General features: G+C 33.6%; 1 protein-coding gene across 1 annotated transcript in view; it reads right to left on the bottom strand.

The window, feature by feature from the left end:
* SEMA3C (semaphorin 3C) overlaps window positions 1-13,405 on the bottom strand; it is a 186,685-nt gene that overhangs the window by 57,271 nt on the left and 116,009 nt on the right. The window contains exons 9-12 of the mRNA XM_067746073.1: window positions 13,056-13,170; window positions 10,991-11,060; window positions 9,113-9,257; window positions 1,018-1,240 (exon numbers count right to left, since the gene is read on the bottom strand). Of these exons, the coding sequence (XP_067602174.1) occupies window positions 1,018-1,240; window positions 9,113-9,257; window positions 10,991-11,060; window positions 13,056-13,170 (553 nt within the window). The remainder of the gene's footprint in view (window positions 1-1,017; window positions 1,241-9,112; window positions 9,258-10,990; window positions 11,061-13,055; window positions 13,171-13,405) is intronic.

Genomic DNA, 13,405 nt, shown 5'->3' on the forward strand with positions numbered 1-13,405 from the left:
AGAACCTTGAAAGGAATGTGTGGTAATGAATACAAATATGGGAGACTGGATTAAGCACTGGTTAAAGAGTTTTAGAAGTGAATAAACTGAGTTTGAAGCATGATGTTTGAAATGTTAACCTGTCATACAACTTGTGTTACCTAATAATAACTTGTAAATGCAAATACTGAGCTCACAAAATGGCAAGGACTAGAGATACACATCTGGGATTGTTTGCACAGATTAATTAAAACCAAATGAATGAATGAGATGGCCAAAGAATACATAAAAATAAGAGGACCATGCAGAGAACCTCAGGAAACACCTACATCATGGGGAGGAGAAAGCCAGGCTACTGAAGGAAACTGAGAGAGAACTGCTAGAGACAGAGGAAAATTATGTGCCTTGTGGCTGAAGCAACAGGTAGGGTGATTCTAAAACGCCAAATGAGGCAAAGAGGATATGGAGGCATTTCAGTGGTTAAAGGATTTTGGATTTTCTTGGCATGGGAACACTGAAGACCTTGGCGAAATCAGCAGTATAGCAGAGGTGGCAGTAGGTGAAGGTACAGGCCTAGTTTCATTTGCTAGCGTAAGGTTTCTAAACCAAGAATTCAGTGGAGGATGAAATGGAAGAATAAAGTATATACTAATATAATTGATAAAGAAACGTCCTGGAGATGGCAGGAAAGCATATATGGCTCCATGTGTTTATGAAGCGGTCACAGTATTTGTTTTAGTTGAGAGAACACTCATGCTTAAAATTTCCCATCCCTTCATTCATCTCATTACCTTATTTCACCACAATATATGCCAGGAATAGTTCTAGGTGCTTTACATATATTAACCCATTTGTTCCTCACAACAATCCTATAAAGTAATTTATCTTAACTCCATTTTACAGATGTAGAAACTGAAGCATGAAACACCTCAGAGTCAGACACATGTAAACACTGGAGTTTTTCTGATTTCAATATCATGCCCGTAGCAAGTACGCTCTTTTACTACACATTAAGCTAGTTTGAGCTCAAATACTTACCTGTTCCGAGAAACAGAACATGGTATCTACCATCGGCAGCATTCACTCGATCCACAGCTATTTTTGTGTACTTATAGTCAGTGCCTGTACGAACAATCAAAGGCCTTCTGTGGATTGGGTAGATGGAATTGTACATGAGAGGGTGGTTCCGAATAAAAGTGACAACATCGTCTGGGAACTCCTTGGTGGTTCGCATATTGGGTGTAAATGCTCCTCCTGGGCACTAAAAAAAAAATTTTAAAGGACTAAGTTAATACAATAGTGGCTTTATTTTAATAATAATCAGAAGACCTCTATTTTTCAAAATACTTAGAAGCTCAAGCTGTTTTAAGTGTATTTGCTACCGAGTGAGGAGAAAACTGCATGACTATGCATAGTACTATCTGTAGAAAATAAGGTGTATAATTTGATCATTTAAATAGGCTAAGTCCACTTATCCTGCACTGTTTGTTTTCAGAGAGGAGCTGACACCATTTGGTATACGGTATAAATTTTCACCCTTCTCATCCATCACTTTTCTGTTCCTTATTCTGCGCCAGGTCCAGTGTTGTTATAAAAAAAACCCTTGTGGATATAATCTAATGCTGCTACTGGCTAAAATAAATTAGATTATTGTTATCAAATTCAATCAGAACTCTAACCTGCGAGAGTTTTATTCTATCTGATCCCCTCTCCCAAAAGAGGGCTCTCCGAAGTTGGAGCTTGGATTGGATATGGTAAACCAGACCTTATAATTTCCCTCTGGAAAACACTCCAGTGATTTCCATTACTCTCAGAATAAAATCCCAACAGCTTAGCCTGGCTATAAGCCCCTGAATGTCTGGCCTGCATCTGCATCTACCCCTCCCATAGTTCTTGCCCTTCCTGAGTCCCAAGCCAGCTCCTGCTCTAGGACCTTGGCACTTGCTCCGCGGTTTTCTCTGTTGCCTCATTCAGTTCTCAGTTCAACAGTTACTTTCTTAAAGGTGATGACACATACAAAAATAGCTCCCCATCGCCATCTCCACTCTCCATCTCCTTAGTTTGCTTTATTTTTCATCACAGCTCTATTTACCTGTGTGTAATATATTTGTTGCTTATATCTTTATTGTCTGTTTCTTCCTCTACAATGTAAGCTGTGAATTAGTCTTAACTGGGTAAATTTTGTTCATGATTTCACCCTCAGACCTATAATAAAGCTGAAGAATATTAAATATTCCACAAAGAGTAGTTGAATGAGTGAATTACTCTGTTATATCTGGCATCCAATTTTGGTGCAGGGGCTGTATGAAACAGGCGCCTCAGTTCTGGGGAGGAGAGGAAAGATTCAGAGCATCAAGTTTAAAGGGGCAGAGAGAAAGCAATTATGAGATCTAAAAATGACTGCTGGACAGTTTCAGCAGTTCTGGAAAGGAAGAATGACAAGGGCTTCTGAGAAGAGGATTCCATTTACAGAGCATCTGAGGCCAAACTCATGGGTAGGCTGGGAGGTGCTGAAGCTTGGAACTTAAAACACACTCACTAATAGAAGCTGAGTGTTAAGTTATATGAGCAACATATAAGCTTTTAACACATACAAACATTATTTGTCTAACCCTATTAAATACTGTCAATACCTCTACTTCCAAAAAAAAAATACTTGGTCATTTTTTTTAAAACAAAAGCACTACTGTTCTAGATTTCATTTATCCTCTTTAGAGAGGTACAAAGTGAAAGGAAAGCAACAAAGCAAACTTCCTGTTCAATAGCAATGGGTACAGCATCTGTGGTGAACAGCAAGATGTAATGGGGACAGTAATAAAAGGAAAATTATACCTCATTCGACAGTGGCAATGAACATTTATTTCTAGTTGACTGCTCCTATGCAGGAATATAAGCCTAGTGTGGCCATATTCCAACAGAAGATAGAAATGTGGAATTTTATGTGAAATCTGCCAAAATTTTAATGTTGACTCAATGAAAAAAAAAGAAAAACAACTTTAGGGACCAAACAAAACATGGCAATTTCTGGGTTAAATCCATGCAACAGCTGACCTACAATGTCACTGCCTCTGGGCCAGTGTTGCCAGGCAGTCCTACATTTGCAAATAAGACTCAGCAGATTATGAATGTGCTCTCACTCATTTGAACTGTATCATCCTGAATGCAATTTTTAGTCTAACTTTGACCAGTTAACATTACTAGAATTTTTTTCTAGGACAAGTAAATATAGTTCTCTTTTTGTAGAAAGGCATAAGGAGCAATTAAATGACTTCACTGAAGAGAGATAATGAGACAAGTAATAAAACTAAGCTTCTCATTCATTATCCCATTAACTAGACTTTCATCTGGGGTTCACATGCTTTTCTTTTAGGAAGAAGTATTATATTTATGCATGTTTATAAATTGCTTATACTAAAAGACCAAATGAGGACAAAAAATTCCATGTGAGGGTATTCTAAACTTATGGGTGTGTACCATACTTCTGAGAAGTGTAGTATTATGGGTTTTTTCTACCCTCATTCCTCACACAAAGTGGAAAACGGGAAATACATTGCTCACTGAATGAAAACATGGAAAGAACAAATGCATGGGCAATTTAAATAGTTCCAGTCCTTCGTAAAACACCACTAATGATGGTCTGCTAAGCTGAGATATCTCCTTAAATATTTGCAAGTATTCTCATTTGTAAGTTCCAGAAAGATCCAAAGTTAGCATATATTACTAGGCAATTTATACAATTTCCAGTTAGCAATTATTTTCATGAGTGATAAGCTTATTAAATTGTAAGTGCCTAGTTTCTGGGTTTTACTTAATGGTAGTTGAAATTTAGATAAAAATTATGTTCAGTTGCTCAAAACCATAGTCATTAAATATGTAACCCAAATAAATCAACTCAAATCAATTATTTTATATTCATTCAAATGTTCTCCATTTGGGACTTTTGTTTTATATTCACAATAAACTTTACTTAGAAATAAGTGTCTCCTAGTAAAAGTTTGTTTTCAAAATTACAGAAGAATTCTTTTTGACAATAATTAATTTTTCCATTGATTCATGGCATAAAGCTTGTAGATAAGACACAGAATGAGTGACAGTGATGGTGACAAGAACAAAAATTGATTACCCTTTGCAGACTTTCCATCTGGAACTGTGAGTTTGCTCAGTATAAAACTGCCAAGTATAAATAAGATGTGATTAACGTATCCCTCACCTTGTGATATATGAAAGCCTCTGTACGGAAACCTCAAGATAATATAACACCCACGTGCTACCATAAAATAAAGCCTTTGTCCATTAATTGGGCTGTTGTCTCATTCTTAAGAAGGATAATTTTGCTCTACAAATAGTCATTAAGTAATTTTGGTTAAACTTCTCCTTTAAGTGTTTGTTTTTCTCCAGTTCTAGCTTCTGTTTATCAAGTGGTGATAAGCACTCCTTTTCTGAGTAAAGACATTTTAAGTGTTTTGATTACTAAAGTGCTAAGTGAAATACAGGAACAATAAGAATGCCATGTTAAGGAAGTATGCCAAATTTCCTTGCTATTCTCAGGTATTCTTGAGCATCTGCTCCTAATCCACTCACCCATTTATACTAGTCTTCAGCATTAATATATTCACATATTAATTCATATGTCAATTCTTTGGACAGCTTTTATTCAAAATGCTTTTTGATGTGCCCAGTTGGGGACTTAAGAATCGGGAGCTACCACTGTCTTCTAGACACAAGTGTTCTAGTAAGGAAGATGGACATATTCAAAGTAAAATAACAACTGATACATATAATTATAGTTTAATATAAATATAAAATAAATAACAGAATTTGGCTCATGATCAATAAGAGCCAATATTTTTAAAATGAATTTAGAATAGTAAAGAACTTAAGGCTGCCAGAATTAGTGAAGAGGTTTAGAGATTAAAAAAAATAAAAAGAGTTTGGAATATTTAGGGAACTATAAATCCTGGGGCAATCCTGAATCACAGAGCACAAAGTGAAAGAAAGAGGTAGGAGTTGAGGCTAAAGACAGATAACAGAAAATAAATGCAAAACTATTCACAGAAGGAGTGACAGGCATGTTTCAAAAGAAGCTTGACCTAACACTTGAAGGACAAGTGGTATATGGATAAATAAATGGACATAAATAAATGATATTCTAGAATCGGGGCTAGTTTCTAGCATTGGTCTTTGAAACTTGTGTTCGGAGAGAAATTGATCTTACGTTTAAACCCTTGGTAATCTAGGCCTTTTATTTAAAGCCCAAAGAATTACAAAGTTGAAGACTTGTATTTATGCACCAGCTGGCCCTCATCTTCCTTGTATTTATCCTCCACGATTTAAAAGAGCTCTTTGTTCCAGTCCTACTAGCCCATGCAGAGCTTCTAGGATTCACTTATTAATTTCTGTCTTTGCTTTGTAATGTATGCAGTAACCTTTGCCTGAAACATCCCTCCTTACTTATCCAAATTATCCACATCAACTGTCCTTCAGGCCCAGCTCAATCTCACATATTTTTATATGCCTTTCCAAACAGGGCTGTCCCATGTCGACCTCCTTTTTCTCTAGACTTCAATAATATTTATTGTCTGCTTTATTCATATGTCTTGAATAATTATGTGAAACAATATGTAATTAACTTTTCATGCCTATATGCCTCACGTGTTCAATTTTATTGTAAACTTTGCTATGTTTTAAAATGTCTATGAGGAATAAAAATGCTTCTAATGTAAGAACAACCAAAAGATGCTTTGAACATGATCCATATAATTAGTGGTCCCAAGAAAAAGGGAAACCTTTTTGCTGGCACTTTTGTCAGGATCATGAATTTTCTGTGTTCTTTTGCTGCACCAGGTTGTAGACCTGTTCAAAGCACGGTGATTGAAGCAGATGGTTCTGGTCCAGTTATAAACAGATGTTAAAACTGAAGACTTTTGTGAGGTTCTGCTTTAACAGTATAGTATAAGCAAACACAATCTTCTACAGAAGCTTAAACATGTTGTATCAGAATAATGTAATATGTTAGCTCAGCCACAGAGAGAATCTGCAGTCCTTGGCTGCCCTTTGCAACATACCAAAGGTGTCTTGTTTCTTCCACAAACTTGTATTACTTATGGAAAAACATTATGACACAATTGGCAGGCTTCTTCCTACTGACTTGGGCTTGCTAGTTGGGAGTTTGCTAACACAGCTATCAATGCTGCTTTAAAAGAAGCACCTAACAGGAACATTAGAATGAGGGTATAGGATTTCTGCCAGTGTCATTTCTTTAAGAATCCAGCCATATATTTATGAAGTTGACCTTGCAACTGGACTACTGTATAGGGAAATAAAGTATGGCGATCATAGTTGATCCTACCTTGGGAAGCTTCAGAGGCAACATTCTTAACCCTAGAGAAAAAGAATGCTTTGGGTCAATTGGCTGTAAGTCTTCTGGCTACATGAAGGTGATATTAAACCTTAGAAGCCCAAGAAAGAGACAGATACTGGCCACTCTGAGTCAGAGAGCTGACTTCATGGTGTTTTGCTTAGTGAAGTGTGGAGGAACTACATCTTCAGGGAGGTATGCTTTTCCAGGGGCAGTTCCAGAGGTCATTCCTCCACCCAGCCTCTTTTATTCCCTAAGGATTACTCATCTGACAATTTTTTTTTTTTAATTTAAGGGAGTTGCTCTGGTCTCAGCACCAGATGTAAGAAACCACATTATAGAAATATGTCTCAAGTACTGACTACTCACTCCCTTTTTTCATGGAGTCTCCTCCAGATGTGTGTCACTAAGCCCTGGCTTATTTCACACTGCTTTGGAACAGGAAAAAAATGCTTATTCTTAGGAGTTCAGAAATAGTGAAAAGTGGGACTGTTTGCAGAATTTTCTAATTTAGCGTTGGTTTATATTGTTTTACTAAAAATGATTTATCTAGTCTCACATTTTATGTAGGATAATTGCTATTCAACATGAGTGTTCTTCTCAGAGACCTTTTGAGCTGCCATTGGGTGAAGAGTCATGAGGCACTGTGGGACCAGGGAGAGCGCTTTTCTTTAGGGGAAAATCCCTGATTTGTAACATCTGCCAATTTCCATGGTGTAGTAATCCCACCATGGCTGATTTCCAGTTGCTACTGTGACCTCCTCAATTGAGATGAGGTGAACACAATCTCTTCTTGCCAGCCAGGTACAAGCTAACTCCAGCACACACTCACTGAGGCTCTGAGGCCTTGAACCCTGATTCAATGAGTGTGGCTCTCTTTTATCTCTATCTGAGAGGTTTCTCTTAAAGTTTTATTTAGGGGAAATAGAATTTTATTCAGTTTACAAATCAATTGCTCCTGTACTAATCCCATATATATTTTGTTCAAAAGAATAACTGAGGAAAGCATATATAATCACAACCGCCTCTTAATTTGCTGATTTAAGATGAAGCAATGACTTGGTCAAATTCAAATAGCAAACAATTCTCAAAAATATGACAAATCTTTGGATACTTTATCAGTGAATCATTTGAAAATACATGAACTACATTCAATGAAATAATGAGAGCCTTCAGTTATGATGGAATTTGAAAGTTACTCAGCTTCCCCTTGCTTTCCCTTCTCTTATGTAAACCCTGCTTCTTATCCAACAGACTCCAACTTGAGGTACCCTAAGATGGATATATCTGTTGACTTCTTTTCCTTGTGTGATACCAAATAATTAAATGTTTCTTCCATCTTCTGTTGAGCTATAAGCATCAAAGTGAAATCATTTAAAAGGAGAATGTAATTATATGGTTAAGACTTTGTTGCCAGCCATGATTAACTACAACTTTTTAAAACAATTCTTTCCTGGATAAGTAGCAATTCTGATAATCTTTCCAAAATTAATTAAAAGTTAATTGTTCTAATAAAATACATATCAATGACTAATCTTTGAGCTTCCTAGCCAGGGAACCAAACCTGAGCCCTTTTAATTTTGAATAAACATGTTCTTTAGAGGCTTAGCACACTTTTTTCTATTTTTAAAACATTTGACAGCAGTATACTTTAAGATGATGAGAAAACAAAGGAGTAAATAATGTATTGCAAAGAAACTCTAATAATAACACAAAACTAAAGTGAATCAACAGTCAGTAAAAATTACGAGGAATGAATGTCTGAAAGTATATTGACAAAGGGGATTTCATATTCAAATAAAAACATTTTAAGTAAATATTATTTTAATAAATATCTTTCAATTTTAAAAAAATCATTCTTTACTTCCCTCCAACCCAATTTATAAATATAACCTTACTTGATGAAATGCAAAGATATAAGAGGATTATATTCCTCTTGGTCAATTGTGTAACATCTCCTCTCAATCAGTGTGTTGTATGACATTTTACAGAGACAGAAACTAATCAATATTTTAGAATGCAATGCAGCATTATTATGGTCCAAATTAAAAACAAATAGTAAGACTGTGATCATTGTCCTAGAAAAACTCAGTTCCAATCTGCCAGTGCATTGTCTGTAACTTCAGCTGGAAAAGGTAGTTTACAATGTACCCCTTAATACTACAATGTTGCAAGACATGGTTATATTTGTATGCCTTAAAACTTTATAAATATTTTATTTGAATTACATCACTTTCATTGTCATTACTTGCTCACACACACCATTTTATTTCTTTGAGAAATATACACAACGTGTAATTTTTAACTAAATATATCCCTAAAATTGAAATATCTCCACATGATTTATCTCTAAACTAATTCTCACATGATTATTCTTTCATTAAAGTAGATGAGATTCCTTAATATAAGGAAGGATTGTGAAAAGCAACTAGCATTCAAATTCTTAGGCTGCCTTCAAAATGTTAACACTTTCCAAGCTATGGTTTTTATGCCAGTAAAATTAGGAAAATATCTCTTTCCTATCTAACATATCCAGCTGTCTTGAAATACAAATGAGATTTTATTATCAATAGCACTTAGAAAAAATTGTACAGAATGCTGTAATATATATATTTTTAAAATCCCAAATCTAAGAACCTGTGAGCTGAAAAATTATAATGAGTATACCAGTAGGTCTATAGTTGTATTTAATAAACATCAGCATGATATTCATTTCTTAGTAACTTATATTTTTTAAAAAAGTAAAATAACAAAGAAAGTTTCCTGGATACTTACAGTTCCAGGGCGAGGATAAGGAATTCTACCCTGGTAGGAAATCAGCTGATGATTGGGCCCTTCTTTGTGAGCAAAAGGCCCATTAAACACAGTCTGTATATCAGATAAATGATACACACACACTGCTGATCCTTTAAAAACTGAGCTAAAAAAGAAAATAGAAAGATATTAATTTTCTTATTTTTAAAATTTAAATACAATTTTAAAAATAAAGGTAAAATTTGTGATAAAAACTTGATGTAATTCATCATGGAAAAGTTGAATGTTATCGTACACATTGTAATAAACTAAAAAACTTCTACTGTTTTGAAATAAGCCATTGATATCAAAACATTTAGTTCACCCATGGAGGTAGTAGACAATAAGTTATAGAAAAGTACTCAATGTACTTGTCCTAAATATAGGACAAGTCAAAGAAATTTCCAACTGGTGTATCTTGCAGAAGATACTAAACAAAAAGTGAATTGATGATTTATTAAAAATATGATTTGAATTCTAAATCAGTATCAACATAACCTATCATAGTTTACCTCACAGAAATAAATCTCATTAATAAGAGAACACTGTATCTCTTTGTCTTAAGGTTATTTCAATGTGAGAGTATTCTTACAATGCTGTCCTAAATACTAGTTGGAGAAATTGTAAACATTCCCTGCTACTCTGCTGTAAACAATAGAGTCCAAAAAAGATTCCTTAAATTATGTTTGGTCAATAAATTCTCATAAAATTTATTTGGATGCATACTGAAAACTATTTCCATTGTCACTAAGCAGACTGACTGAAACCAACATTTTCCTGAATCACATATTTCTCTTAAATTAGATGCCTAATGGGAAACTTAGATGCCCACTGAGAAAACCAAGATATATTATTAATCATTAGCATTAATAGTCAGAAATGACAACATTTTTTCTATGTTAAAGTTATTGGTGTTGGGAAACACAGAACTAGGGAAACACAGAAACTAGGGAAATATTTTTTTGAGACACACATTTTCTTCTTAAGAATCTGGTTCTTTTTGCTTCGTTCAATTCTTTGTGAGTTAAATCAAGACTATTTCCTTTGTTAAAACAGGTGTTAAACTCATCCTGAAAGACATCTTTTTAGATATCTTATAGGGCAAAGTAAATATGATTTATAATCAATATCCCTGTGATATTCTTTTACTGTGAAGAGATCATTACAGTTTACAATTATACCACATTTCCCCCACTAGAGAAGAATGGTAAAATCTTTAGATTTTCATTTTGTAGTTGACTGTCTGATGAAAAGGACATTCTGAATTGGCCATATCACAACTGGAGTATTGTGCTGAATTCTGAGTAACATTCCTGGTGTAAAATGAGTACGCAGGAATACACGCAGGAAAGGATGAGAATATGCTGAACTGTCTTGAAATACATGATAATTGGGATTGGGCATTCCAGATAAATTAGAAAACAAAGCTATTTTCAAATATCTAAAATACTGTCACATGGAACATGAAAACTGGTTTAGTGTGTTCATAGCTATCACTTTAGATTGCTATTGAAATAAAAATTATAATAGAAATGCTAAGAGTTTTATTTGCATCATGAGTCTTCAAATTGTTTCCTTAAAACAATAGCTTATATACATTATCCCTGCATTGTAGTTTATATTTTCCTTTCTTTGAGAAAAATAGCATATAATCATTATAAATACCCCATACAAAACTATTTTGAAACTCTGAGTTCAGCTTAAATATATTTTAGTAATCAGGCAAAAGTAATAAAATGAGAGAATTACATCCTAAGTGTTAAGTAAAATTAAAGAGTTGAAAAGAACATTTTTATAATAATTACTATTACTTAATAAAGTTTATTGTTTAACTCATACAATGTAATTGTTTAATATTACCTTGATGTTGTAAAAATGCCATACACTAGTGTTGTCCTTGGGTTATCAGTTTCCAGCAGAAACACATCCTCTATAAAAGGGAAATATCAATTTTTAAGATTCCCAAATATTTAAAAAATCTATCCTAAGAAATAATTTCAACTACAAAAAGTATTATTCAGAAAGATATTCCTGCAGCATCATTATAATTTGACAGCAACTAAATGATAAGCACATGGTAAAGTAAGTTAAATAAAATGTTACACAAACACTTATGGAAACTATGCTGATGAAATAATATTAAATAGAAAAGACACAATGGTATTTAATATGGACCAGAACCATGTAAACCTTAAAACTATACATCAGAATACAATAAGAAGATTACCAGTGAGTGTTTCTGGTTAACAAAGCTACAGAAATTTTCCTGTTTCTTCTTTTTTCCTGAATTTTCTAAATATCCTTAATGATAATATATTATATTTTTAATTTAAAAAGTATTACAAATCTCAATTTCTTTTTAATCTAGGGTTAGAATTTGGAACATGGAAGAAAACTTTTTCACAGTGACTTATAAGACTTTTTTGTCTTTTAGTCAAAATTGCTAGTGATATTTTTATTTAATCAATAATTCCCCTAACAACAAGAATTTTTAAGTATATTGAGGCAAAGGCAAAAGTATAGATCATAAGGTACAGTAATACATAACAGAACTTGGAAGTAAATTTCTGATAGGAAATTCCAATTAATAACCAATTGTTATGAATGCAAGAAAGATCTGGATTTAATGACCTTTTTGCAAATAAGATTCTTGCTGACCAATACAAAGAAAGATTGTTATTCACAATAAATTTAGAACCTCTTAAGCAATAAATTAATAATCACTAGTCTTTCCATAAAAGGCTGGCACTGTCTATTCTCCCTAAAAATGGGAAAGACTGAAACATTCTAAGTCACTGAAACATAAATATACTTGCAAAGAATTTGGGGGGAAATAATGAGTAACTAGGTTATAACATGAAATCATACTTAGAACGTTTTTTCTAGAAAAGCTGACATAAAAACTTGTGTTTCGATGATCAACATAATGGCTTTTTGAGGAGACCAACTGTCTATTTCAATTATTGTAGCTGCTAGAACCAGTATTTTTTCCATATTATAATACATTTTTATTGCTTATCTCATCACCTGCCTCAGTATTTGAGACTAACCAGCATTTTATATTTTAATGGATTAAAGCAAAAAAAAGTCATTTCTAAATGGCACTTAGTAAACACGATACTATTATGTGTACCAAGTTATTCTACTGTTCGAAACATATGGATACCAAGGGGGAAAAGCGTGGATGGGGTGGTGGTGGTGTGATGAACTGGGAGATTGGGATTGACATGTATACACTAATATGTATAAAATAGATAACTAATAAGAATGCGCTGTATAAAAAATTAAATTAAATTCAAAAAAAAAAAAAAGAGAGAACTGTTCCTTGGCAGAAAGGAATCAGATTGTCAGTCCTTATTTGACCTGGAAAGTATAACCCTCCTCATGTCACACATGCTGAGAATATTTAGTCCCAGGGTCACCAAGAACTAAAACTGGAGCACAAGTCTACTTTCTACTCTGACACTTTTCCATCTAACCTCTATTGTGTCCATTAACTGTAGTAAAAATATATAGCTGTATTCTCATACAAACTGATTTTAAACCAGAATATCAGAATTCAAATATATATGAAATATACATTTATTTTAGAAAAGCACAAACATATCATTACTTATATATAAATTATATAAATACCTCTCTCTTCTCTCTCTAAAACACACACAAACACACACACAAAACACACGGATTCATATATCATGGTGGATTCAATGAACTAAATGTTTCAGCAGTGCACTTAGGGGCAAGACAGATTTAAAAAATACTCAGGAAATTCATGAACAGTATCCAGATCATTAATTCAAATCAGCACTTATTTATGCTGAAAACATTCATGAAAAATACAACCTCTTTTGAGAGTTTATTAAAATATGTAAACTTTACAAACTCTCTTTCAAGAACATTTTTCAATCTCACATTTATGTACCTAGTTCATCAAAGTGTGTTTCTGGGCCATCTTCATCAGTTACCGAGCATACCAGCCTCGCTTTTAAGAAGGTAGTCCACTTGTTGACAAGGCTACGCAGTCCACCAGTGTCATTCTGAAACCATTTTGTAAACACATTTCAGATTGCTTAAATAAATATTGAAGTGTATTTAAAATTTACCTTGGATTCTTACTACTTGGGGATTTGTTATAATCTGAAAGATGGAAATGTTAACCAAATCTGCATATAAATAGTTAAAGAGGAATATTTAAGATCTATAGTATTTTTTAAAAATAGCCTTAGTTATACTGTTATTCTATTATATGATATCAACTGAAAATGTATCAAA

Source organism: Pseudorca crassidens, chromosome 8 (assembly GCF_039906515.1).
Source record: "Pseudorca crassidens isolate mPseCra1 chromosome 8, mPseCra1.hap1, whole genome shotgun sequence".
Classification (NCBI taxonomy): Eukaryota; Metazoa; Chordata; class Mammalia; order Artiodactyla; family Delphinidae; genus Pseudorca; species Pseudorca crassidens.